The sequence below is a fragment of the Rhineura floridana genome, chromosome 1, assembly GCF_030035675.1.
Source record: "Rhineura floridana isolate rRhiFlo1 chromosome 1, rRhiFlo1.hap2, whole genome shotgun sequence".
Classification (NCBI taxonomy): Eukaryota; Metazoa; Chordata; class Lepidosauria; order Squamata; family Rhineuridae; genus Rhineura; species Rhineura floridana.
Genome location: NC_084480.1, coordinates 322,604,666 through 322,630,633, shown reverse-complemented (window position 1 = coordinate 322,630,633; position 25,968 = coordinate 322,604,666). Strand labels below are relative to the sequence as shown.

At 49.8% G+C, this 25,968-nt stretch overlaps 2 protein-coding genes across 8 annotated transcripts in view; one reads left to right on the top strand and one right to left on the bottom strand.

Annotated features, from left to right (window-relative positions):
- Positions 1-18,093, bottom strand: part of PARP10 (poly(ADP-ribose) polymerase family member 10) — a 30,413-nt gene extending 12,320 nt beyond the window's left edge. The window contains exons 1-4 of one of the 6 annotated variants that reach the window (XM_061607228.1): positions 6,361-6,528; positions 5,769-5,938; positions 2,698-2,943; positions 776-1,012 (exon numbers count right to left, since the gene is read on the bottom strand). In XM_061607228.1, coding sequence (XP_061463212.1) covers positions 776-1,012; positions 2,698-2,943; positions 5,769-5,938; positions 6,361-6,452 — 745 coding nt within the window. In that variant the 5' untranslated portion in view covers positions 6,453-6,528. The other 5 variants (XM_061607227.1, XM_061607230.1, XM_061607229.1 and 2 more) reach the window with 5 other exon arrangements.
- A 1,411-nt stretch (positions 18,094-19,504) lies between these two features.
- GRINA (glutamate ionotropic receptor NMDA type subunit associated protein 1) overlaps positions 19,505-25,968 on the top strand; it is a 33,383-nt gene continuing 26,919 nt past the window's right edge. Inside the window, exon 1 of one of the 2 annotated variants that reach the window (XM_061607233.1) lies at positions 19,505-19,753. The gene's annotated coding sequence lies outside the window, so the exon portion shown is untranslated. The remainder of the gene's footprint in view (positions 19,754-25,968) is intronic. The other variant, XM_061607234.1, reaches the window with a different exon arrangement.

Sequence of the window (25,968 nt, the reverse complement as noted above, 5' to 3'; positions counted from 1 at the left end):
AGTTTCTGTTAACCAGAAACCTTAAGTTTGTAACCTTAAAGTGGCTCAAAAAACAACCACAGTCTTAGTTGTGGTGAAAGATCCAATGTTGTCACAGGGCCCATTCGCAGATTTTACCTTGGCGATGCTTCCTTCCCAGGACAACTGTGGTAGTGGGTGTGCTTTAATGGGCACCCCCACGCACCCCTTTACTCCCAGGATCACCCGGGGCAGTTCACAGCATCTTTTAAATAAATATAATGAAGCCTCACAGAGTTTTCTAAACGCTGCCTCACCCACTCAAGTCACTATGTTCCGTTCAGCTAACTCTGACCGTTAAGATGCGCTAAGCAGTGAGGCAGAGGGTGGTTGGCGGGGGCAGCTGCATCATGTCCCCAGAGGTTCTGTCTGCCGCTTTCTGGCAGGTGGTGCTTGGCTAGTGGTGGCAGGCACCCTTATGGCCATACCAGTAGGTGCTTTCCGCCCAGGACCGGGGCCTACTGCAAACGCCACAAATATCAGGGCAAAGCCTTCCACTGCTGAGGCCCACCCCACCCCAGCATCCAAGCCAAGGAAGGAAAGGCCACAGGCCCCACAACTGGTGGGCGCTGCAGACAAAAGAGGCTGGGCTGGTTAGGGGAGTGGAATGGGGGAGAGACTTGAACCAGAAAACAGTTCGATTTCCCCGCAAGCCCCGTTTGCCAGGAACAGGCACAGACCCTTCCCAGGGATCTCCCGCCACACTGCGTGGCTGCAGCTAGAGAAGCCACTAAGACAACTCCGTGCTCACCCTTACCTGCGCGGTCCTGGAAGGAGACAATGGCCACTGTGCCCCCCCCAAGCAGCCTCACGGCCCGCACCTGGCCCCCGCCACTGCGCTTGCTCTCGAAGTATAGCTCCAGCAGATCCTGCTTCAGGCAGCTGCCGCCACAACTCCGGACAAGGAGGCTGTCTGTCTGCTCCACCCAGTCCAGGGACAGGCTGGCCCCATCCAGCTGCCGAATTTGCACTTGCTCCGCCAAGGTCAGGAACTCTGCTGGGGGAAAGGGGAAGGCGGCAGAGTCAAAAGGCCCCTCTGACATCCACCCCTCCCACGAGACACAGGGCTCCCTCCCACTCCTGTTGCCGCCACTTAGCGCCTTTCTCCATAAGAAGGTCATTTGCCCCACTTCATACAAATGGAAAAGGCCCCCCCAGGCTGAATCCGACGGGGAGGGGGCTGTCCTGTTTCCCACAAAGGCCAACCAGCCGGGCTACTGTTGAGGTCCATAGCAGAAGAGGGTCCAGAAAACCCACCAGCACCTGAACAGAAGCAACCGGCCTCTTCAGAGCTGCATCCCTGAATTGAAGCCTCTCCCCCCGCCCCACAGAGAGACGCATGGAAGTGTCACTGTTTGATGTTTGCACCTCTCTCCCCACCTGCAAAAGATCCTGAGCCTCTGCCTGACCTGGCAGGCCCAGCTACTCCTCACAGGCACCCGGCAAGGGAGGTTCTGGGCATGGAATCCTAGCTAGCCCAAGGCCCAGGAAGCCTGGTCTGGCTGGGGGTGATGACTGGAGGGGCTGAGCTTAGGGACAACTGTGGGCAGCCTTTGCGATACGTGTCTGGGGGGAGGATGAAGAGGGTGTCCACCCACGGCCATGCCCCAGCTGCCGCCAGGGTGCACGAGAGACTGAAGGGGCAGATTTAGCGCCGCTTCCATACTTCTGCCTTGCCTGAAAGAGAGGCCTGCCTACCCTCTCTGCCTCTGCTGCTGGTAGCCCGGATGGCAGCCAAGAGCACACCACCAGCACAGAAGAGGACCAGCCACTTGGGGCCAGTGGCCAGTTTAAGTCCCCCAGCCAGCAGAATAGGGGCAGCCACAGAAGCAGCACTCTAGGGCTTTTTCATTCATTGCAAAGTATCTCAAAACAGAGTATGACTCAGTTTATTAATTTGAAAACTTCCTGTTAGAGCCATACCACAGTGGAACCAATGACCTAGAGAGGTAGTGGGCTCTCCGACACTGGAGGCCTTCAAGAGGCAGCTGGAGAGCCATCTGTCGGGAATGCTTTGATTTGGACTCCTGCACTGAGCAGGGGGTTGGACTGGATGGCCTTAGAGGCCCCTTCCAACTCTACTATTCTATGAATAGATATGTACTCTGGCACAGAATGTGAAATATTTTGGAGCAGAGGTGAGGGACGGCAAAGGAGGAATCTCTCTCACGCACACCCCATTCTCTGCAGCTGGCCCCCCTCCTCACTTCTCACAGAGACTTGTGAGAAATCAATTTCCACAATGTGCAAAGATGAGAAAAAGCAACATGTAAAGGCAAAAATAAAGGGGGAGAAAAGAGTTTAAGGAAGCCCCACTGATATGCTCCTCCCCACTCCCGAGTTTAGCTTTTCGGGCAGATCCCTTTCTAAAGAGGCTTCATTTTTGTGTATTCATCCCAAAAGAATGAGAAGACACCGACAGCATCAGCACAAAATGCCCGAGACAGAAAAGCACAGAACTGTGAGGCTCACACTTTCTTTCTTGGGGGGGGGGGGAAGAGAACGAAAGATGGAACTCCATCCTCGAGTCTCTCTACGACGTCCCTCCTCTGCCGGAACGGAGAGGATTCAGCTGTGCATGCAGAAGGTCCCCTAGAGACAGGCTGACCAGCATGCCTTGGTAGGGCCTAGCAGAGATGCTGCCCACGCAGAGGCAGGAAAGGGCTGTCCTGCAGATACCTGCATTGCTGAGCGGTTCCTGCAGCTGCACCAGCGCCCGGTCCCCGCCATGGCTACGGTAGACTGAGTAATCGCCCTTTTCACAATTCAACATACGCTCCACATAGAGCTCCAGTAGGTCAAGGCTGGTCTGGGGGTTCAGGCCCTGAAGGACCACTTTCCCATAATCCCGAGGGGCTGCCGGCTGGACAGCCAAAGGAGCATCTTGCAGGATGTGGTCGGTTCTGGAGAGGATCCGTTGTGCATCTGCATGGGGGAGAGACAGCGAGAGAGCGAAAAGTGACCTTAGAGGCCCCACAGAAGAGAAAGCTGCTGAACCAGCCCCAGCACCAAAAACACTGCCCAGGAGGACCACTTGCCGCCCACCCTCAGGGTCCAGTCACTGGGGCATCCACAGCAGGGATGAGGGACCTGTGGCCCTCCAGGCAGTGGTGCTGGACTTCCTCCAGTCCCAGCTGGCACAGCCAGTGGGCAGGGGTGGGGGGACGTAGTCCAGCAACATCTGGAAGGCCAAAGTCCCCCACCCTAGCCTACAGCCACACTGGCATAAAGGAGCACCCCAACATGATCTGAACATATGTATACTTAGGTTACATTCAGACACAAAAAGGGCTAGGCAAGGGGTCGCCAAGGCGTTCAGTGGTGCTCCCAGCAGGTAGCCCAGACTTAGAGCTAAAACAAAAAGGCAAGTCTCTTGCTCTCATAGAAAGCTATAGAGCTCAATGCTCAGCTACACTTCTAAGTGTTTCCTGTGAAATGAGCAAGCCTGAGTGTTCCTGCCTGTCCATTTATCAGCCAGCGAGTGAAGCCAGAGCTGTGACTGGGGAGTTGTTTGGACACCAGGAAACAGGAACCCCAAGGTCCCAGATAGCTGCTATTTTGCCCTCCCTTTTAGCGCTCTTTTCCCGCTTCTGTCTTTTCCCTCTAGACCTTGGAATCTCCATAGTTTGCCCTTTCTTTTCCCTTGGCAACCAGGGTACACCTTTCCTGTGCTGGTTTCATCTGAGATCAGGTAGTGCCTAGGAGTTATTTTCTGCAAATACTACTACACAATAAGGGTGAGTGAATGTTAAAGAAACCCCTTCTCCCCAAAAGGGAAATGTGAAAACTTTGCAAAGAGGCTTAGGCACGTCTCCTGCTCTGCAGGAGCTAAAGACCAGGACTCATTAAGAATTCACTGTACAATGCGATACATGTCTACGCAGAAATAAGCCTCTTTCTGTTCCACGGGCTTACTTCCAAGCAAGTGGGCACAGGAAGGTAGCCTAGGCTTTGGTTTAGGAGTAGTATTGGGGGAAACAGCTGTACGGGAGGCAGAAATGCAGGAGGTCAAGCCTTTTCTAGTATGGAAATACAATTATGGGAAAAGCTTCACCATGACTGTCAAGAACGCTTGAATGCAACATGGCACTTGTGCACAGAATTGTGGGATTTCATCTTGTCCAGAAATGAGGCCTCTCTGTGAGAGCAGAGATGTTTGCAGTTTCATGTCTCAGCTGCAGCTAACTAGCTGGCCTGTGTGAAGACACCTGCTTCTCTGTCAGGGCCTGGCACTCAAGGTCAGCCTAGCCTGCGAACTGAGGGGAGCACATGCCACTTAGGCGCGAAGACTAGAAGCAGTATTGCATCATGAGGAAGCCCCCTGATTGGCTAATCAGTTCTGGACAGTTACTAGGGGCTTATCCATAAATTTAGGAGCAAAATCTTTAGCCTTTATTCCACTGGGATCCCTCTTGCCACAGGTGTGCACCTGTGTGGGTTCCACTGCCATCTACTACCCAAGCTGCGCATCTCTGGGGAGATGTGGGACTTTACAACAACTGCCTCCTTTGTAACTAGAGAACAGGTTAGCTAGTTTTGTTTTGTGACTGACCTCTCCGTCTGCCCCTTTTGGGGTGCGGGTTTTAAGGAACCATTTTGCTGCTCTTAATTGTGCACTTCTATTTTATTCAATAAAGCTACTTCTTATTTACCTGTGTTTGTTCATTGCAGGGGAAAATTGGCTCTGAATCTGGTACCTTGGCCACTGACCACAGACTACCGTGTATTTGGGTTTGCCTAACGCCCTCCCGACTCTTGCTTTTTGGAATCCCTGGCAGGTTTATTCCTGAGTTCTGGGTTTTCCCGTTGACTCAGAGTAGTTAACCAGTTAAGGGGTGGTGGCAGTCTACCTACCTTGCAGGGCTGTTGTTGGATTACTTAGCCCTCACAAGGGGAGCTATTTTGCCAGGATCAATTACTCTGGGTGGGAAGTTGAGTCCTGGGACTGCACGGAGTGCCAGGCTAGTGGCACGTGTGCATGACAATGACTACTCTTTAGTTTTATATGATGCCATGCCTCCTATGGCAGACATTTTGTGAATGGTGCTCTCAGCACTCCCTCAAAATCTGGAATGCGCCCCTGGTCCACAAAGGTCGGTGACCCCTTGGCTAGGCAAGGCATCTCTGCTTCCCATTGGGACACCCGGTTGGCAACTGGGAGAACAGGATGCTGGACTAGATGGGCCCTCTCTGGCCCGACCCAGCTGCTTCGGGGCTCTTCTGATGTTACAGGATCCCCTGCAGACCAACTCACACAACCCAGCCCACCGCAAAGTACGGGGACACTACCGTTGCCAACAAAACTCTGCATTTCCCCCCATCGACTTTACTGTTACAGTGGTGCCAAAAACCGCAAAGGCTGAGCATGTATTCTTTTAAAAAGCAACTGATGACGGGCCCCTCTGAAAATTCCTCCCCAAAGCCAGAGTGGTAAAAGACAAATCAAATGTTACTGTGAGTTATCGCTCGCTAGGCCGGGGACTTACTCTACTTTCACCTGGAAACCGGGAGGGGCATGAAAAAGAGGTCTTTTTTAAAAAAGAAAAAAATATTGTTTTAACGGTATTAGGAAACAGCAACCCCGACCAGGGCCCCGCTGGAAGGCGTCTCTTGAGCCCGGCGGAGCCACTGGATGACGGGGGGCGGGGCCCCGCTTTCCTCCACCTGTCGATTTCCAAACTCTCCCCCCCCCGCTCCTACGGCGTTTGAAACTGGCGGGTTTCTCTTTCTCTCCCGCCCCCCGCACTGACCTTCGGGGCTTTCGAAAGTGAGGGTGGCGCGGCTGCCCCTCCGCCGGTAGCTCTGCACAGGCCCGCCGCCTGAGCGGCGCCGGTTCTCGAAGTAAAGCACCAGCAGCTCGTCCGCCACGTCTGGGGGGACCCCGCGCACTTCCACGGCCGCCGCCTGCCCCTCTGCCATGCTGGAAGGGAAGCGCGTCGGCGTCAGAGGGGAGCCCCCCTGCGCCGAGCCCCCTCCAGGCTCTCCTTCATCGGCGCCCCACGCCTGCACCCTGGCTTTTTCCAGGCCCAGGGAGGGGAGAGCGCGGCAACCCGCGGCGAGAAGCGAAAGCGAAACAGCCTCCGCGGGCGCAGGAAGGGGCGGGGACGGGAGCGGCCCGGGGTGGCGGCTTCGACGGATGCAGCCGGACCAGACGCCGGCGAAAGGGAAACGGCGCCCGTCCCGTAAGGCTGTGCGCCTCTCACCCCGCAGACCAGGTGGCGCCTACCGGTCTCTCTCCGCGTCCCTGGCGGCAGAGGCCGCTGACCCAAAGAACTGGCCCTCTCGTCCAGCAGTCGCCCACCGACGCCGCCCCCACCAGCCCTACCCGCGCGCCCTGCCTGCCTGCTTGGTGCAGGTATAATCCGCGAGGGATCCCGGAGTAGGAGGCGGCAACCCGGCCCGGCCCCCTCGTCGAAGGTGCGCGGCGCTTCCATCTCCGCAGCTGTAGGAGCAGCCCCGAAGGGGAGGCTACAATACCCACAACTCTTTGCGGCACCTCGCCTGCCCTGTCGGTTTGAGGCAGCCCCTTAGAGAGGAGATGGACTCGGGGGGGGAGGCGTCAAGGCAACCCATCGGGGCTCTCTCCCGCCTTCTCTTCGTCTAGGCGCCAGGACCCAGGACGTCAATCATGTCCTCCTCTCTCAGGGCCGAAGAACCAGTGGACAGACAGATGTTGCTGGACTACAACTCCCATCCTCGCTGGCCCTGGGATTCAAGGAGCTGGAGCCCCACAGCGCCTGGCGGGAAGTCTCCTGATCTTATCCTTTGACACTGGATCACACTCTTCTGACATCTGGGGGGGCACCTAATTGTTTATTCTTAAGCACACACACACAAATACTGCAGTTTTTGTTTTAATGTGGGACCCCTATAAAGTGGGTGCACCCTTTGTCCCCCGACCCCCATGTTATAATGAACTTCCACAGTATTATTATTGCTGCCCTGGGCTCCTACTGGAAGGGTGGGATATAAACTTAATCAGTAATAACAACAGTCACTGAGTGTGTTCATTCTCAAGCCAGCAAAAGGAGAGCCACCCTAGTGCAGAGAGGACTGCAGGAGGCAAATCCTTCTGTCCACAACACACCTCTGTGCCAAGCATGTACTGTGAAATATTTACACAGATTCCTCCTTTTAAGTGTGTGGAGGGGGGCGAGTGAGCGAGCAATAATAGATCAGATCCATTGAACCATTTAGGCAAGATAGAAAGTCACTTCTCAGAAGTGTGCTGATGAAGCCACTGAAATGGACCAGCGGTTAACGGCCTGTACGGGAACAAGCTTGGCTAGAAGAGACGTGTCCGGTCGTAACTGTGACGTTTACTGGAAGCTACTCCCAGGACTACTAAAAGCAGCAACTCAAGGGAATAGATCTCCATCACAAGTTTGCCTAGGACATTTGATCAAGGTGGTGGAGCAACTCCCCTGTAAGGAAAGGCTGCAGCATTGGGGGCTTTTTAGTTTAGAGAAAAGGTGAGTCAGAGGCGACAGGGTAGAAGTGTATAAAATCACACATGGCATGGAGAAAGTGGGCAGAGAAAAGTTCTTCTCCCTCACATAACACTAAAACTCATGGACATCCAATGAAGCTGAATGTTGGAAGATTGAGGACAGATAAAAGGAAGGACTTCTTTCAATAACAACAAAATCTTTAAATACATTCAAAGCAGGAGACCGTCTAGGGAGGTGATTGGACCCTTGGATGATAAGGGAGTCAAAGATGTACTAAAGAAGGATAAGGAGACTGCACAGTAGCTAAATGGAGTTTTTGCATCTGTCTCCACAGTGAAGGGTATAGGGCAGATCCCTGAACCTGAACTAACATTTGCAGGAAGGAGTCTGAGGAACTGAAGCAAATAAAGAGAGATGAAGTTCTAGGCTTACCAGACAAAATATAAACTGACAAATCACTGGGTCTGAGTGGCATCCACCCAAGAGTTCTCAAAGAACTCACTGATTCATAGGGTCGCCATAAGTCGTAATAGACTTGAAGGCACATAACAAGAAGCTTAAGATCTGTCCTGGGAAAACTGGTAGAAAGTATTATTAAAGATAAACCAGGCATATAGAAGAACAAGCCTTGCTGAAGCAGAACCAACATGGCTTCTGCAAGGGAAACTCCTTTCTCACTATTTGAGTTCTTTGAGAGTGTCAATAGGCATATAGATAGAGGTGATCCAGTGGACATAGTGTACTTGGACTTTCAAAAAGCTTTCAACAAGGTCACCATTCATTCGTTCATTGGCGATCACTCGTGGCCGAATAAGATTGTCTTCCAGGATAAGGTCTTTAACAGTGGGTCTGTAAGTGACTGTGGAGGCCAATTCTGGATCCACACAGCCTCCCACAGTGAGGACATAGGTTTCACGATGATGGTCACGATGAGGATTTGCTTGACGTGCCTTCCGCTTAGCTCATTTGTCCCTTTCACCCTATACTTGTGCTTCTTCAAAGTCCATAGCATCTTTGATAATAGCCGACCTCCAATTGGGATGTTCATGGGCCAAGGCTTCCCAGTTCTCAATGCTCATGCTACATTTTTTAGATTAGCTTTGAGAACATCTTTAAACCTCTTTTGCTGTCCACCAATATTCCCTTTTCCATCCTTAAGTTGGGAGTAAAGTAGCTGCTTTGGAAGACGGTGATCAGGCATTCGAACAACATGACCTGTCCAGCGAAGTTGATGTTGGAGGATCATTGTTTCAACACTGGTGGTCTTTGCTTCTTCCAATACGCTAACATTAGTCTGCCTATCTTCCCAAGTAATTTGCAGAATTTTCCAGAGGCAGCGTTGGTGGAATCTTTCAAGAAATTGGGAGTGGCGTTTATAGATGGGCCATGTTTCACAGGCGTATAGTAAGGGCAGGAGTACAATGGCTTTGTAAATAAGCATTTTGGTCTCCCTGCGAATATCCCAACCCTCAAACACTCTATGCATCATTCGGGAGAATGCGGCACTCGCAGAGCTCAGACGATGCTGAATTTCAGCGTCGATGTCAGCTTTTACAGAGAGATGGCTGCCAAGATAAGAAAAGTGATTGACATTCTCCAGCGTTGCACCATTAAGCTGGATTGATGGTGCTACAGAGGGATTGGTTTGCACCTGCTGATGAAGCACTTTGGTTTTTTTAATATTACGTGAGAGCCCAAGCTTTCCATATGCTTCTGCAAAGACATTTAGGATAGTTTGAAGATCTTCCTCTGAATGTGCAGAGACTATATTATCATCGGCATATTGAAGTTCCATGACAGAGGTGGTAATTACCTTACTTTTTGCTTTCAGCCTACTGAGATTAAAAAGCTTTCCATCTGTTCGATATGTGATTTCCACGCCAGTGGGAAGTTTCCCCTCAACAAGGTGTAGAATCATGGCAATGAAAACAGCAAATAAGGTCAGAGCAATGACACATCCCTGTTTGACGCCTGATCCCACTTTGAATGGATCACTTTGAGAGCCACTGTTATCCAAAATTGTCACTGTCATGTTATCATGGAGGAGTAGCAAAATATTCACAAATTTATCAGGGCATCCAATTTTCAGAAGGATAGTCCAGAGAGCAGTTCGATTTACAGTATCAAAGGCCTTAGTCAGATCAATAAACGCCATATACAGAGGTCGGTTTTGCTCCCTGCATTTTTCTTGAAGCTGTTGTGCAGTGAAGATCATGTCCACTGTCCCCCTGGAAGGGCGGAAACCATTTTGGGATTCAGGGAGGATGTCTTCTGAGATAGGTAGGAGGCGATTTGCGAGGATCCTTGGAAGGTAGTTCCCACAATCTGTTCTATCACCCTTCTTGAAAAGAGTGATAATTATGGCATCCCTAAAGTCTTCTAGGATCTCCTCCCTCATCCAGATTTTTTCAATGAACTTATGAAGTTGTGTAAATTCAGGCCCACCTTCTTTAAAGACTTCAGCAGGAATTCCATCAGGTCCACTAGCTTTGTTGTTCTTCATTGGATTGATGGCTTTACTGACTTCATCCAAATTAGGGGATACTGCAAGTTTATCTCTAGTTTGTTGCTGTGGGATTTGCAAGATCTCACCAGCCACATAAGAGTTACAATTAAGGAGGTTGTGGTGATGCTCTTTCCAACTCAGTGCAATAGATTATTTATCCTTTAGAAGTTTGGTACCATCTACTGAACGTAAGGGATTGTACCATAATTTGTTGGCCCGTAGATGGCCTTTGTGGCATTAAAAAAGCCCTATGCATCATGAGCATCTGCAAAATGCTGGATTTCTTGAGCTTTCTTTATCCACCAGGCGTTCTTAAGTTCTCTAGTTCTTCTTTGGACCTCAGCCTTTGCACTGGCATAGATGTTTTTCTTAGCAGCACAGTTAATGTCTTTTTGCCATATTTGGAAGGCTTTCCTTTTCTTGTCAATGATATGTTCAATCTCACCATCATTCTCATCAAACCAGTCCTGATGTTTCTTAGTTGGGTATCCAATAGTTTGTTCACATGCTGCAATAATGGAAGTCTTCAGTTTAATCCCGTGTTCCTCAACATTTTCAGGGAGTTCTGTAGGTAGATGTTTCTTGAGAGTTGTTTGAAAGCAAGCTCGCTTAATAGGATCTTGAAGGGCGTGGATGTTCATTTTACGCCTTGGTTTTCTTCCTTGGAGCCTACGTTGAGGAACAATATTAATGGCCATAGTGGATCAAATTAGTTGGTGATCTGTCCAGCAGTCATCAGCACTCATCATGGCCCTAGTGAGGAGTACATCATGACGATCTCTGGCACAGACAATTACATAATCCAGGAGATGCCAGTGCTTCGACAGAGGGTGCTTCCATGACGTTTTAAATTTATCTTTCTGGTGAAAGAGTGTGTTTGTAATGACAAGATTATGCTCTGCACGTTTAGTCAGAAATAGAATTCCATTGAGGTTGCTATTGCCAACTCCTTCTGTCCCAGTCGTTTCTGGCCATAAATCAAAATCATGCCCAACTCTTGCATTGAAATCACCCAGGAGGATAATTTTATCCTCCTTAGGTATCTCTGATAAGATGGTGTCCAGCTGGGTATAAAAATTTTCCTTGATGTCTTCATCAGCATCTAATGTTGGTGCATAAGCACTTAGAATAGTTGCCTGCTGGTTTTGGGTGAGTTTTAATCAGAGAGAGTCGTTCATTAATGCCAGTAGGAACTTCTGACAAGAGCTTCACAAGATCATTTTTAATAGCAAAGCCTACTCCGTGTATTCTTCGTTCTTGTTCAGGCAGTCCTTTCCAGAAGAAGATGTAACCTCCTTTTCCGCCTTCAGTTGTCCTTCTCCTGCTCTTCGAGTTTCTTGGAGTGCTGCTATGTCAATATTAAAACGTCTCAACTCCCTCGCAATGATGGCAGTCCTGCGTTCAGGACGTTCACTATCTGTATTGTCCAGCAATGTCCGTATATTCCATGTTCCAAAACTGAATTGTCTTTTGCGACCGCTAAGTGGTAACCGCAATGGATGCAGTGATCCAGTCAGGGAGAGATGAGGCAGACTATGTTTAGGGCACCTTTTCTAGCCCCCTCCCCATACGGGGTGAGCAGAATGGATCCTGAATAGGACTGCTCAGTCGTGGATATAGCTGCCGAACAACTCAACTGCCTCAGTCCTTGAGCCAGGACGACTGAGTCTGTATCCACTGCCCATGTGCTGGTCCATAACTAGGGGCTTCCAGATTTCACAGTCCTGTCCCAGACGCCATTCTCCGATCACCATGGGACTTTGGGTTGGGTTGGGTTGGGTTGGAAGACGCCTGTGCATGAATTCGTTTTATGTGGGGAGATTGGCGCATGACGATCAACACACAGTCTTGACAGAAAAAGGCTTTGATCCAATGGCATGGATACCACGACGATTGTAAGTCTTTTTATCTGCTGTAGCCTTCATCCACCTTCACAGCCATTGTAACATATATATTGTTATCCTTTGCCTGTTCTGCCGTTGAGAACTTTCTTGGATCGTTCTTTGTCTAGTTCCTCTCCCTTTACCTTACCGCCATGGGTGACCCTGCTGGGAGTACATGACTCTCGATGGCATCGCTCATAGGGTTCACTGGAACATGCAAGCCCACTCATCGCTACAAGGTGACGATCCAGCGAGGAGTTTCAACAAGGTACCTCACCAAAGACTCCTGAGTAAGCTTAGCAGCCATGGAATAAGAGCAGAGGTCCCCTTGTGGATCAGGAATTGGTTAAGTAGCAGGAAGCAGAGAGGAAGAATAAATTGGACTTGATGGCCTTATAGGCCCCTTCCAACTCTACTGAATGGACAATTCTCCTAGTGAAGGGTGGAAAGTGGAGCCCCCCAAAGATTGGTATTGGGACCTGCACTTTTTAACTTGTTCATAAACAATCTAGAATTAGGGGTGAGCAGTGAGGTGGCTAGGTTTGATGATGATACTAAATTGTGCAGGGTTGTTCAAACAAAAAGGGATTGCGAAGAGCTCCAAAAGGATCTCTCCAAATTGAGTGAATAAAATGGCAAATGCAATTTAATATAAAGTGATGCATACTGAAGCAGAATATCTTAATTGTCCTTATATGCTCATGGGGTCTGAACTGGCAGTAACTGACCAAGAACAAAATCTTGGGGTGGCAGCGGATAGCTTAAACTATGGAATTCTCTCCCACAAGAGGCAGTGATGTTCACTAACGTGGATTGATTTTAATTCATGAAAGGAAAAGGCTATCAGTGGCTATTAGCCATGATGGCTATGCTGTGCCAGCATAGTCAGAGGCAGGATGCTTCTGAAAACCAGTTGCCGGAAGCTGCAAGAGGGGAGAGTGCTCTTTGCACTCCAGTCCAGCTTGTGGGCTTCCCATGGGCATCTGGTTGGCCACTGTGAGAACAAGACGTTGGACTAGATGAGCCACTGGCCTGACCCAGCAGGCTTTTCTTATGTCCCACACAGTGCACAGCGCCTGACTATAGAACTGACTCCCACAAGATTAGATGGCGTTAAAAGGGGATTAGATAAATTCATGGAAGATCAGTAGCGACTAGCTCTGCCTCCACTTAAAGAGGTAGTGCTTAAAAACCACCAGAAGAGAGTGAGTTTTCTTATGCTGAGGTTCTGCTTGCCGGCGTCCCATTGGGGCATTTGGTCTGCCACTGTGAGGATGCCCCATTGGCCTGATCCAGCTGCAAGACTCTTAGTATGTTCTCATGTTAAAACTCTGATGTTGCATACTTGCATGTGAGTTCTCAACATGTGCGGGAGCCCAGCACCTCTTATTGTGTCGTCTCATGCTCTGGGGATGTTCATTTTCCCACAGAGAATGGTCCAGGTCTGAAGCTCATGGGCCTGAATCTTCCCCCACTTTCATTTCTGTGAGTCACTGTGGTCCAGCTGAGCTGCCATCTCTTCCCAAATGGCCTGCTTTTGAGATAGAAAGGTGGAGGCTAGCTCAGTGACAGAGTTCAAGCACCAGGGGGTTGCAATTGGATCTTCCAGCAGGAATGGAACCCGGGACTCCACCAGTGAGGTGCGGAAATCAAAGAAAAGAGGTAGAGGACCACACCAGGACCATAGCCAGCCTAAAAGTTGGGGCACACCAAAAAAGTGTGTGTGTGTGCTATGTGCCTTCAAGTCAATTACGACTTATGGCAACCCCATGAATCAGCAACCTCCAAGAGCATCTGTCATGAACCACCCTGTTCAGATCTTGCAAGTTGAGGTCCGTGGCTTCCTTTATGGAATCAATCCATCTCTTGTTTGGCCTTCCTCTTTTTCTACTCCCTTCTATTTTTCCTAGCATTATTATCTTTTCTAGTGAATCATGTCTTCTCATTTTGTGCCCAAAGTATGATAACCTCAGTTTCATCATTTTAGCTTCTAGTGATAGTTCTGGTTTAGTTTGATCTAACACAGAATTATTTGTCTTTTTCATGGTCCACGGTACCCGCAAAGCTCTCCTCCAACACATTTCAAATGAGCTGATTTTTCTGTTACCCGCTTTTTTCAGTGTCCAACTTTCACATCCATACATAGAGATCGGGAATACCATGGTCTCAATGATCCTGACTTTAGTGTTCAGTGATACATCTTTGCATTTGAAGACCTTTTCTAGTTCTCTCATAGCTGCCCTCCCCAGTCCTAGCCTTCTTCTGATTTCTTGACTATTGTCTCCATTTTAGTTAATGACTGTGCTGAGGTATTGATAATCCTGGACAAGTTCAATGTCTTTTTGTTACATAACTTGTTGTTAAAGTTACATAACTTCTGTTGTCATTACTTTAGTCTTCTTACGGACACCTGCAGTCCTGCTTTTGTGCTTTCCTCTTTAACTTTCATCAGCATTCGTTTCAAATCATTACTGGTTTTTGCTAGTAGTATGGTATCATCTGCATATCTTAAATTTTTGATACTTCTCCCTCCAATTTTCACACCTCCTTCATCTTGGTCCAATCCTGCTTTCCGTATATGTTCCGTGTATAGATTGAACAAATAGGGTGATAAAATGCACCCCTGTTTCACGCCCTTTCTGATGGGGAACCAATTGGTTTCTCCATATTTTGTCCTTGCAGTAGCCTCTTGTCCAGAGTATAGGTTGTACATCAGGACAATCAGATGCTGTGGCACCCCCATTTCTTTTAAAGCATTCCATAGTTTTTCATGATCTACACAGTCAAAGGCTTTGCTGTAATCTTTAAAGCACAGGGTGATTTTCTTCTGAAATTCCTTGCTCCGTTCCATTGTCCAATTTATGTTTGCGATATGATCTTTGCTGCCTCTTCCCTTTCTAAATCCAGTTTGGAGGTCTGACATTTCTCGCTCCATATATGGTAAGAGCCTTTGTTGTAGAATCTTGAGCATTACTTTACTTGCATGAGATATTAAGGCAATAGTTCGATAATTACTGCATTCCCTGGAATCCCCTTTCTTTGGAATTGGGATGTATATGGAACGCTTCCAGTCTGTGGGCCATTGTTTAGTTTTCCATATTTCTTGACAGATTTTTGTCAAAATTTGGACAGAGTCAGTCTCTAACCTGTAGCAACTTTATTTGTATGCCATCTATTCCTGGTGATTTGTTTCTTCCAAGTATTTTAAGAGCCACTTTCACCTCACATGCTAAAATTTCTGATTCATCATCATACGGTTCCTCCGTGAATGAATCTGTCATCCTGATATCTCTTTTATAGAGTTCTTCAATGTATTGCTTCCATCTTCCTTTTATTTCATCTCGGTCAGTCAGTATATTCCCGTTGATTATTCAACATCCCTACTCTTGGTTTAAATTTCTCTTTCATTTTTCTAATCTTTTGGAACAGGGCTCTTGTTCTACCCTTTTTGTTGTCCTTTTCTATTTCTATACAATAACTATTGTAATAGTTCTCTTTGTCCCTACGTACTAGTCACTGTACAGCGGCATTTAAGGTTCTAACAGTGTTTCTATCTCCTTTTGCTTTCCTTCTCTCTTTAACCATTTTAAGAGTTTTGTCCGTCATCCATTGAGGTCTTTCTCTCCTTTTAGCTAGCCTCTTCTGCTAATGTCTCTTGCATCAATCCATAGTTCTTCTGGTTCTCTATCCACTAAGTTTAAAGCCTCAAATCTGTTCCTTATCTGATCTTTATATTCTTCTGGGATGTTATTTAAATTGTATTTTGGCATTATGATTGTTCTTCTTTACTTTATTTTTGATATTACCAGTTCATGATCTGTACCGCAGTCTGCTCCTGGTCTTGTTTTCGCAGAAAGTATGGAACTTCTTCATCTTCTGCTACCAATTATATAATCAATTTGATTCCTATAGTGACCATTTGGTGATGTCCACATGTACAACTATCTTTTCAGTTGCTCAAAAAATGTGTTTGCAAGAAACAAATTACTGGCTTCACAGAATTCAATAAATCTTTCTCCTGCTTCATTTCTATCTCCTAAGCTCCATTTCCCCACAATTCCTAGTTCTTCTCTGTTCCCTGCTTTTGCATTCCAGTCCCCCATTATCAGCACATCTTATTTTGGTGTGTGATTAATTTCTTCCTGTACTTCTGTGTAAAATCTCTCCAATTCCTCTTCTTCTGATTTGCCATTGAAGCGTATACTTGGATGATGATTATGTTAATAGGTTTTCCGTTTCATCTCATTGTTATCATTCACTCAGACCTTGCGTTGTAGCTCCTAATTGTTCTTGGTACATCACTTCTCACTTAAAGCAACCCTGTTTCTTAATTTCTCATTTCCTGCATAAAATATTTTGTTGTTGCCTGATTGAAAATGTCCCATACCCGTCCATTTTAATTCACTCACACCAAGTAATGTTGATACGTTCCATTTCTTGCTTGACGATTTCTAACTTTCCCTGGTTCATGCTTCCCACATTCCATGTTCCTATTGTGTGTGTCATACAACTCCGGACTCTCCTTTCACATCTGTGCGCATCTGCCTCTGGGCTTCCTTTCGGCTTTGACCCAGCTGCGTCATCAGTCACAGCGCTACTCGTGCTTGTCCTTTGTTCTTCCCCAGTAGCTTGGTGAGTGCCTTCTGACCTGGGGGTCTCATCTTCCAGCACTGTCTTGTGTTGCATTTTGGATACTCTGTTCATAGGGTTTTCATGATAAGAGATATCCAGAGGTGGTTTCCCACTGCCTTCCTCTGAGTCTGGATGCCTCTTAGTCTGGTGTCTCAGCTTTGACCATTCCGCTGTGGGTGCCCCTGCTAGGAGTCTAGCCTCTTGGTCTAGACTCCTGACGGCATTGCTCTCAGCTTCTTCAACACTCTCAAACCCCCCTCACCACGTTAAGGTGTGCATTCCTAGAGGGCAACCAAAAAAAGGGGGCCAGAAAAAGAAAAAACTGTAATATTGTAAAAAAAAAAAAAATAGGAGGGGTTCCAGGAAATTTTAGGGGATAGAGCTGAGAATGTCCCCTGCCTGAAATCCTGGACAGCCGTTGCTGCCTGTCAGTGCAGACAAGTTCCTCCAATGTTCCATAAGCTGCCCAACTAATTCCCCATCCAAAAAACCCACAATTAATTAGTACCGCAGTCCAGATCGTCCCTAATTGGTTCTTCAGTTCATTTACCCACATCTAATAGGTCATGCTCCAAACCAATCATTTCTGACTGTTGTTAGAAACAAAGGTTCTTTAAGACAGACCCATAACAGAGACACTTGTGAAGCAGTATTAAAGCTTTATGATACGTTCTTGCAAGAGCGGGTGTCCACAAAGTAGGCACACCCAAGTGACATTGGTACAGTTCTTTTATCCTATAGCCCGGCCGCTTCGTTCGCTCCCGTTTCCTCATTGGTCGAGTACTTCAGGGTTTACAGCCTATCCGTGCCGCCTATTCATGTCACAGGAAGTCCCGCCTTTGTTTACATCTCCCACTACCCATATTTTAGCTCCCCCATACTCATATTTATTAATGCCCATTTTAGGTATGCTTCCCCGTTTCTTTCTCCAATTCTCTCCCCTCCCTCCTAATACATTTTCTTATTCCCCTGTCTACAGACATGACAAAGTCCTAACCACAAACTGTCTCTGTTGCACCTGTTTCCTGAGACATGTCTATTCTTGCTTTGTTTCCCCTCGTCCTACTTACTACAGTCTAGTTTCATTGTCTGTGTTTTACCCCTTACAAACAGTAAGGATTTAAAACTAGGTCATACAACTATATATTTTTTAGCATAAAAGCAACATACTTGTGTTTTCCAGTTTGTCTCTTCTTGCCCTACTTAGCTATATTTCTTACCCTTTTCTAGCAATTAACTGAGATCTATGCACGGTTACATTGTGTGGTATATTTTATAAAAGCAGCACACTTTATATATCCTTTCCTAATAATTAGCTGAGACCTATGCAAAGTTATATTGTGTAATACATTTTGTAAAAGCAACACATTTATCACACTGTCCAAACAGTGTCTTATTTTACCTGCCCAGATTAATTTCCTAAGCAGATCACACCTACACCCAACATGCAATTTCACCTGAACTCATTAGGCGCCCAGAAACACGGGGGGCAATTAGGTGAAAGGTTTGGAAGCAACTACAGACCAAGAGCGCCTTAGCCGCATGGAGATCAGGGGCTTGGCGGCAGCTGTTGCGCTGGGCGCAGCCGTTGCCTCCTCAGAGTCATTCATGAGAAGAGAACGTGGTTCATTCCCCTCCCCCCTTTATGATTGGTGACTCCATTCATCAATCAGTCTGGTCCCACAGCCTTCCTGCGTCTCGCCCGCTGATTGGCTCCGTTGCTTCAAACGCTAGTCCTACCCTCTCAGCCTTATTTTCGCTTGCCTCCATTGGGAGCCTCTGATTCGCCGATACCCACGCCAATCTGCCTAGTCCAATCAGAGAACATGCCCAGCCTCCATGTTTATCGGTGGGGGGGATTTTCCTCGCCCCGCGTGACGAGCATTGCGGCGGCTTTTCATGGGAAGCCTTTGGGGGCAGAGCCCTGCCTGGGTCGCCAGGCGCGCCGTGGGCGTGCTGGTAAAGACCCCAAGATAGCCCTCGGAACAAGCAGGTGCTTCAAGCAGCTCACGGTTAACCTACGGGACGCGCTGCCACAGGAGGTAGTGATGGCCGGCAACTTAGGTGCCCCTAAAAGAGGATTAGACTAACGCATTCACAGAGGGGGTCAAGACTATCAGTGGCTGCTAGCCGGTGGAAAAGCAAGGAAGGAGGCCCCCCAAAGTACCACAGACAAGAAGGGGGAACTCTCAAAGTGCGTTGCCAGTGAGGAGCCAAAGGTGGAAACAAAAGTGTTTACCCTTATCAAGGGCAATCTGTAAAAGCATACGTATACACAGCATTAAAATCAATTGCCAATCATGCCATTAATTTGTTAAAAATGAACAATTCCATTATATACTAAACACTGGCTGCAAAAGCTCTACTCAGTAAGGAAAAAAGGGGACAACTGAGATGGAACATAATATACAATAAAACTTTAAAAGTCACATATGAATACATGACACCAAACTGGAAAATTCTAACACAACTTCTCTCCCCCCAAATAAACCTGAACCAACAAAAATGAAATATCTATTGCATTACACACACGGGTACCAAAACAATATCTCAAACTCAGTACGTTGAATGAGACGGGCTCTAGAAGAACGATTTAAAAAAAACGAAATGAGAAGAAATAATTAGGATTGACAAACAGCCAAAATCTTGCAGAGCTGTCTCTGTTACAAATGCACCAGAAGCAGCAAAAGGAATCTGCAGGCAGAGTGCAAATACCATGCAACGCCACCCCCGAGACAGTTGTACGGTACAGTATTTAATGGGGCATCTGGCGGCTGGCCACTGCGAGGAGAGGGCGCTGGAGGAGACGATCCAGCGCTGCCGCTTCAGTCGTGCGGGGCGGCTGGTATTCCAGCTGCCCCACGGCCGTGGGATGCGGCGCCAGGAATGGTTCCCGCGGGGCTCCGGCTGGGCTTCTCCTCCAGGGGCTTTCAACGGCAGGTCTCCGCAGGGGGGTGGCGGCACCTGCCCACTGGCCTTGTACGGGGCGGGCGTGGGGGGAACCCTGCCCCATGACGCCCTTTCCCTTTTCGTTTCCCACCATCGCAGCTCTACCCCGAAGACGGGCCGCCGCCGCCACCACTGCTGGCGCTTACAACCCAAAGAACAATTTTTTTTCCCCGCGGTGGATTGCACCGCCCCCTCCCCCTGACGCTCCGCCCCTTCTCCCGCCCGGCAGGAAAGCTCCGGCCCGTCGGCGCCGTCATCCGTCGACGCGGAGCGAGCCAGGCCGGGGGTCGCTCAGCTGCGCCAAGGCCGCTCAGGTGAGCTCCTCCCTGGGGGGCGTCCCGGGCCAAGTGAGAGGCCCTCGCCAGCGCCGGGGGGGCGGGGGAAACTCTGCCTTTCCTGTCGACAGCCGCCTGAGGAGGGCCTTGCGGCTGGGGGGAGAAGGGTCGTGCGCCGCTGCGTCTCCCGCAGCCAGGGCGGCCCTGGCTAGCAAGAGCCGGAGGCTCCCTCTACCCGTCCTCCCGTCTCCACCAGCCTGTGAAATGCGCTCGGGGAAGACACGGGCAGGGCGAACTGCTGGCGTTGGGCCTCGCGGAAGGGAGCGGAAAGGAAAGGGGACACGCCAAGGCCAGGCGGCCCCCCGACCCCCCCCCGGTCTTCCAGGCTCTTGGACCCAAGCGAGAGCTCGCTGCGTTGCGCAGGGACCGAGGGGGGGTGTCCGCCAGGGTGCCAGGGGAAGGCGAGGGATGCTGTGGAGGAGCGTGGGGGGCAGGTTAGCGTGTGTTTAGGGAAGTTGGCGGAGGGGCTCCCGAGGCGACGGCGCCCCCCCCCCCACGCTATGACGCCCTAGGTATGTCTGGAGCCCTCTCACGTTAGTTGAGCTCGCCCCGCGGCCGGGCTGGGTGGCTCTGGTGGTTTTGCCTTGGCGTTTGGGGCTGTCAGATGGTGCCGGGATGGGATGGGGTGGGGTGGGGTGGGTGGCGGCGAGTGTGCGCGGTTTTGCTACTGGCCGGTAGGTGGCTCGGCCCCTCTGGGTCTCCCCAGAGGCCTGCATTGCAGTCTGCCGGGGGGTGGGGTGGGCTCCGGAGCCTCCTGGCCTGGGGCGTGGCGCCCCCCAGCAGACACACGCTTCTTCAGTGGGCGGTGCACGGAATGGCACCCCGGCGGACCCCCGTCTCTGCGTAATCCAGCGGGCACTCGCTTGGGGTCCAAGAGCCTGGAAGACCGGGGGGGGGGCAGGAGGCCGTCGGGCCTTAGCGCGCCTCATTCCTTTCCATTCTCCGAGGTCCCGCCCCGGCAGCTCGCCCCCTCCCCATGCTCGCATTCCACAGGCTTGCGGAGAGGGGAATTTGCTGGGTGGGTGGCTGGAGCCTGCTGTTGACAGTTGGGGGGACCCCCGCGGGAGGGGCAGGGATGCTCTCTGGGGAGGAGGACTGAGCGGTTTCTTTTTCCCTATGACAACAGCATGGCCTGCTCTGCCTTTCCGCCAGCAGTGGCCCCATAAGCCAGCCCATGCCAAACGATTAAAAGCAGTCCCCTCCAAGCCAGCCAAAATTAAATGCAGCCTGAGCTTGGGCAAATAAAACAGTATGGAGTTGACCCTTAAAAGACAGGGCCAGGTGGGGGGGGGTAGGGAGGGTTTTCCATAGTCCAAAGAGGGGCAGGGGTCCCAAGGCAAGGCACCAGCAGACAAGGCAAGCGCAGCGGAGTGGGGGGGGGGACACATTTGCTGTCGTAAGTGGTTCAAACTCTGACTTTTAAATTTTGTTTTCTTTTGCCGGTGGTTCCAACTATATTTATTTGTAAAGTGCCTTGATGTCTTTGATAAGAGGCTGTATATTACTGTTTTAAATAAATAAATATTAGAGGCCTTTTTTGAAAAGAGCAGGGAGCGTGGCGGCACCACATTGGTTGTTCAGGGAATGAGACCCAAGGTAGCAAAGGGAGGGAAGAGCAGTCTTCTGCGTCAACATCAGCGTTGTGTTGCGTCTCTCATTTATACGCTGCCCCTTAGCACAGTTTACAGGATTGAAGGGAGTAGGAGACCTTTAGGCAGGTCCTGTGGCAGAGAGTCCTAAGCAGCCAGACAGGTAGTGTGTTGGGAGCAGTGACAGATTTGGGCCCTGGAGAAGGGTTGGTGCTCAGGTCTTCTCTTGGCTTTGTTGCTCACGCTTGGCCTTGGGCAAGTTGCGCTTCCGCCCTTGTCCTACCGCACAAGGTTGCTGTGAGAGAGAGACATGGGCAAAGCCCTGAATGTGCTAGAGCTAATGTGGGGCCCTCCAAGCGATGTTGAACTACAGGTTCCATCAGTCCCAGCCAGCTTGCCCGCCCAGTGGTCAGGGCATGATGGGAGATATAGTCCACAACATCTGGAGAGCATTATGTTGGCTATCCCTGTGCTACAGAAACGGTTGGTGACAGGACACGACAAGGTTCCTCCTTACAACTTGTGCATCTGGGCAGGGTTGCTGAGTACCCAGAACCCAGGTCCTCATGCAGCGCTTGGGTGCTGGTGAAGGTTCCCTCCAGCTAGCTAGGGGAGCCTGGTGCATGTCTGTGGGAGAAAACTGACGGGCGTTTGCCTGTCAGGTTGGCTGTTGGACAAATAGCCAACTGTGTGTGCTGCTGACTGGCCCAGAACCAGAACTTCTGCAAGGGGCTGCTGGGCCCACATCGTTCTACAGTGAGCTGGGGCTCACAAAATGCTTTGGCCCTTCCTGTTTCCACTGCACTGTGAGCTGGAAGAAGCCCAGTGCTCTTCACTGTTTTTATTAATGACTTGGATGAGGAGGTGCAGGGAATGCTTATCAGATTTGCAGATGATGCAAAATTGGGAGGGATAACTAATACCTTGGAAGACAAAAAAAATTCAAAGGGATCTTGATAGGCTAGACTCTAGAGCATTGGGCTGAAAACAACAGAATGAAATTTAACAGGGATAAGTGCAAAGTTCTACACTTAGGAAAAAGAAACCAAATGCAAAGTTATAAGATGGGGGATATTTGGCTGAGCAGTACGACATGTGAGAAGGATCTTGGGTTTGTTGTTGATCACAAGCTGAATACGAGCAAACTGTGATATGGCAGCAAAAAAGGCAAATGCTATTTTAGGCTGCATTAACAGAAGTATAGTTTCCAAATCACGTGAAGTACTAGTTCTCCTCTATTCAGCACTGGTTAGGCCTCACTGGGCATGTTTAGCCTGGAGAAGAGAAGACTGAGGGGAGATAGGATAGCACTCTTCAAGTACTTGAAGGGCTGCCACACAGAGGAGGGCCGGGATCTCTTCTCGATCGTCCCAGAGTGCAGGACACAGAATAATGGGCTCAAGCTTCAGGAAGCCAGATTTCGACTGAACACCAGGAAAAGCTGACTGTTAGAGTGATACAACAACGGAACCAATTCCCTAGGGAGGTGGGGGGCTTTCCAGCAGTGGAGGCGTTAAAGAGGCAGCTGGACAGCCCCCTGTTGGGGATGCTTTAAGTTGGATTCCTGCATTGAGCAGGGGGTTGGACTCAATGGCCTTAGAGGCCATTTCCAGCTCTACTACTCTATGATTCTATGAAGCCCTAGTCCAGGCTTCCGTGCTGGCTCAAAGTCTGGATGACTATGCGTGCCATCTGTGGCAGCGGGGCAGGGCAGGACTGCTGCGCACCAAGGTGGCTCCTCTGGGGGACTCCAGATTCAGCATCCTGCTGTTGTCTTTGCCCAGTGCTTAGGAAGCAGTAGCTGCAGCCAGGACCCCTGGGCCTTGCCTCTAGGAGGAGGAGCAGCCCTCGGCCTGGGCACCTCTGCCACGAGGAGATGACTGAGCACCCCACCCAGCACTGTGGCCTGTCATGGGAGCTGAGCATGGTGGTTATTCTGCCTTTCGTTAGATGGTTGGCCTTGCTGGCTTCAAGTACCTTTAACTCTGCTTGTGTATGCATAACTGTTGCCCTTGCATGGGGCCGGCATGAGGCCTGCTCCCAGTACGAAGGCCACTCTTCCATTAGCTTCTCCACAGCCTCAGGCTAGTTGTGTAGCGCTGAGCTCCCGTTGCAGTTCCCATCTCGAGAGCTTTGGACCCTGCAGAAAGTCTCACCAGCTTTGCTGGTCCCACAGAGCAAAAAACACCAAGTGGGTGAGACAGTATTTTGTCCTGGGCCAATGCTTGTTTGTAATGCTGTCAGAGAGTTTCAGATTACATTGAACTCTTCTTCATTCTTCCTAGTTATTTGAGGTCTAAAGAGAGAGAGGTGGCAGAGGAGAATGCTACAGGTGCAGGGCTGATATTGGCTCTTGCATGCTTGAGTGTTTCTCAGGAACAAAAGGATGAAATGGACCCTAGGTTAATTTGGACCAGGTGCCCAAGAGAAGCAGAGAGTGAGGAAATCTCATTATGATGGAGGGAAACACTTTCTGCAGAAAGGGAGGGTACAGGATCCTACCAATCTCAGTTTACGTTGCTCAGGCTTCTCAAGCTATCTATGTGTGGGTTTTTCAGCTTGCGCAAGAGTTAGTGAGTTGCGCCAGGCCAAAAATGAGAGGAGCCTTTTGCTATGGGAAGGGTTCCCAACATTTTCCTTGGTTTCTGGAGCCTCTGTGAATGTGGGAGGGCCTGCCAGCAGGGTGGGTGCTCCTCCAGGCAGGCAGGAGGATGGCACTGGATGGGTGGTGAGTAACTGGCAGAGGGGGGCTTGTATTTGGCTCCGGGGTGGTTCAGGACAGATGCTCTTGGAGGTCGGTGATTCATAGGGTCGCCATAAGTCAAAATCGCCTTGGAGGCACATAACAGCAATCCTTCAGTGACTGGGATAAGGGGAATGCACCAGGAGCCCACAGAGTTTGTATACCTCTGAGTCTTCATGATCTTGTGGAGAAAGACGCCTTTCAAAGGACAAGAACTCACCTATTCGTGTGCAGCTTTGGCACAGGTTTCATTAATTGCTGCCATTGTGATTATCTGTCTACCGTTTACTTTTTGCTTTTAACACTTGTCAGCTGCTTTATGTGGATTTTTTTGTTTTAGAAAAATGGAAAGCAGAATATGAATGATGTTTAGTGGCAAATGTGCTGATCCACATTTAGGCAAACTGTTCAAAAAGGGATTCACAGACCCTGCAAGGTGGTTTCAGAGCACATTCCTTGCCAGCTTGCTGCTGTTGGCCATAGATAAGGAAATCTGTTGCTCTCCAGATGGCCGAGGAGAATTCTGGGATGTTCTCCTGGTATGACAGCTCTGAATATGTACCTCCTGCCTGGGGTGGGGAATATATTCTTCTGCGCAATAGCTGTGTGGAGAGTGCAAGAGGAGAGGGAATTCACACACAGTGCGGCTGCTGTTCATGTGCAATGTCAGCTTTTGTCCCTAAAGGGCACGGTGACTCACTATGTTCTAGACTGGGGTGGGGGGGAGAAGATACTTGATGTCTGAGAATCCATCAAGATACTTTGCCAACCTAATGTTGTTTTTTAAGAGTGTGATGTTGTCTGCGTGTGCATGCTTTGGATTGTTTTCTTTTGTTTCTAGGTGTTAGGATGGATTTGGGGTTTAGGTGTTCTTTGTTCCGTAAAATCTGGCTGGTTTATTTCTCAGCTGGTGCTCAGTGTCTGTCATCTTGTTGCTTAAAGCACATTTTCTACGGTGCAAGGCTTTGAGGGGTGTCTTCATGGCTAGACATGCCCTGAGGTGGGCTTGGGGTTTAAGAGCCCCCCTTTTCCCTCCCCCTCCCCAGGCATGAGTTCACCTCGACCTTGCATTTGAAGATGGGCTGCTGGTGCCACAGGAGGGGGTCCCTCCCCCCCACCCTCAAGCCGGCTTGTCTTGAGGAGCCTTCAGTGTCTGCTGTGGCTTTTTTGCCCAGGGCTGGACCTTGGCTGGTGCTGCAGACCCCTGCCTGCTGGCATGAAGTGGGTTCCTGCCTCTTGGGATGAGGGGCTCCTTGTCTCGGGGGTCCTTTGGGTGTGCAGTCTGGTTCCTTCTTCGTGCCAGTGTTTGCGCCCTTTGTGCGGAGAGCAAGGGGAGAGATGTGTGTGTTGGCCCCTTTGTGGATCTCTCCTAGGGCCTCTTGAACCTGCTGCAGTGGGGGCCACGTGCTGTGACTCTCCGTGGGAGCAGCCCCTTGCAGCCTTTTCCTGGCCAGGCCTCTGCTGTCTCTCGGCATGGAGCCAGTTCATGGCCTTTACATGCCAGGCTTGCAGGGAAACTCCCAGGAGAATCCACATTTCTCAGCCCTTTGCAGAGACATCGAAGCACAAGGCTGAGCCAGAGTATAATTTGGGGGGGGGGGAGCCTATGGGCCATCTAGCCAGGCCCACTGCTTCAGCCTGGAGCTCCACAGCTCCTTTCCCTTTCCAATGGGTGGTTGGGCCTCTGGTGAAGGGCCCCTCCCCAAGTGATGCATTGTCAAACTGCTCTGACCGCTGAGAATCTTGTAAATAAAACTGAGCAGCTGGAGAGGGTAGTTCTGCTGTTTTCCTTCTTATTGGGGGGGGGGAGTTCTAGTGTGTTCTGTATTTTTTGTTAGGAGAAAGGCAAGGAGACCAAAAAG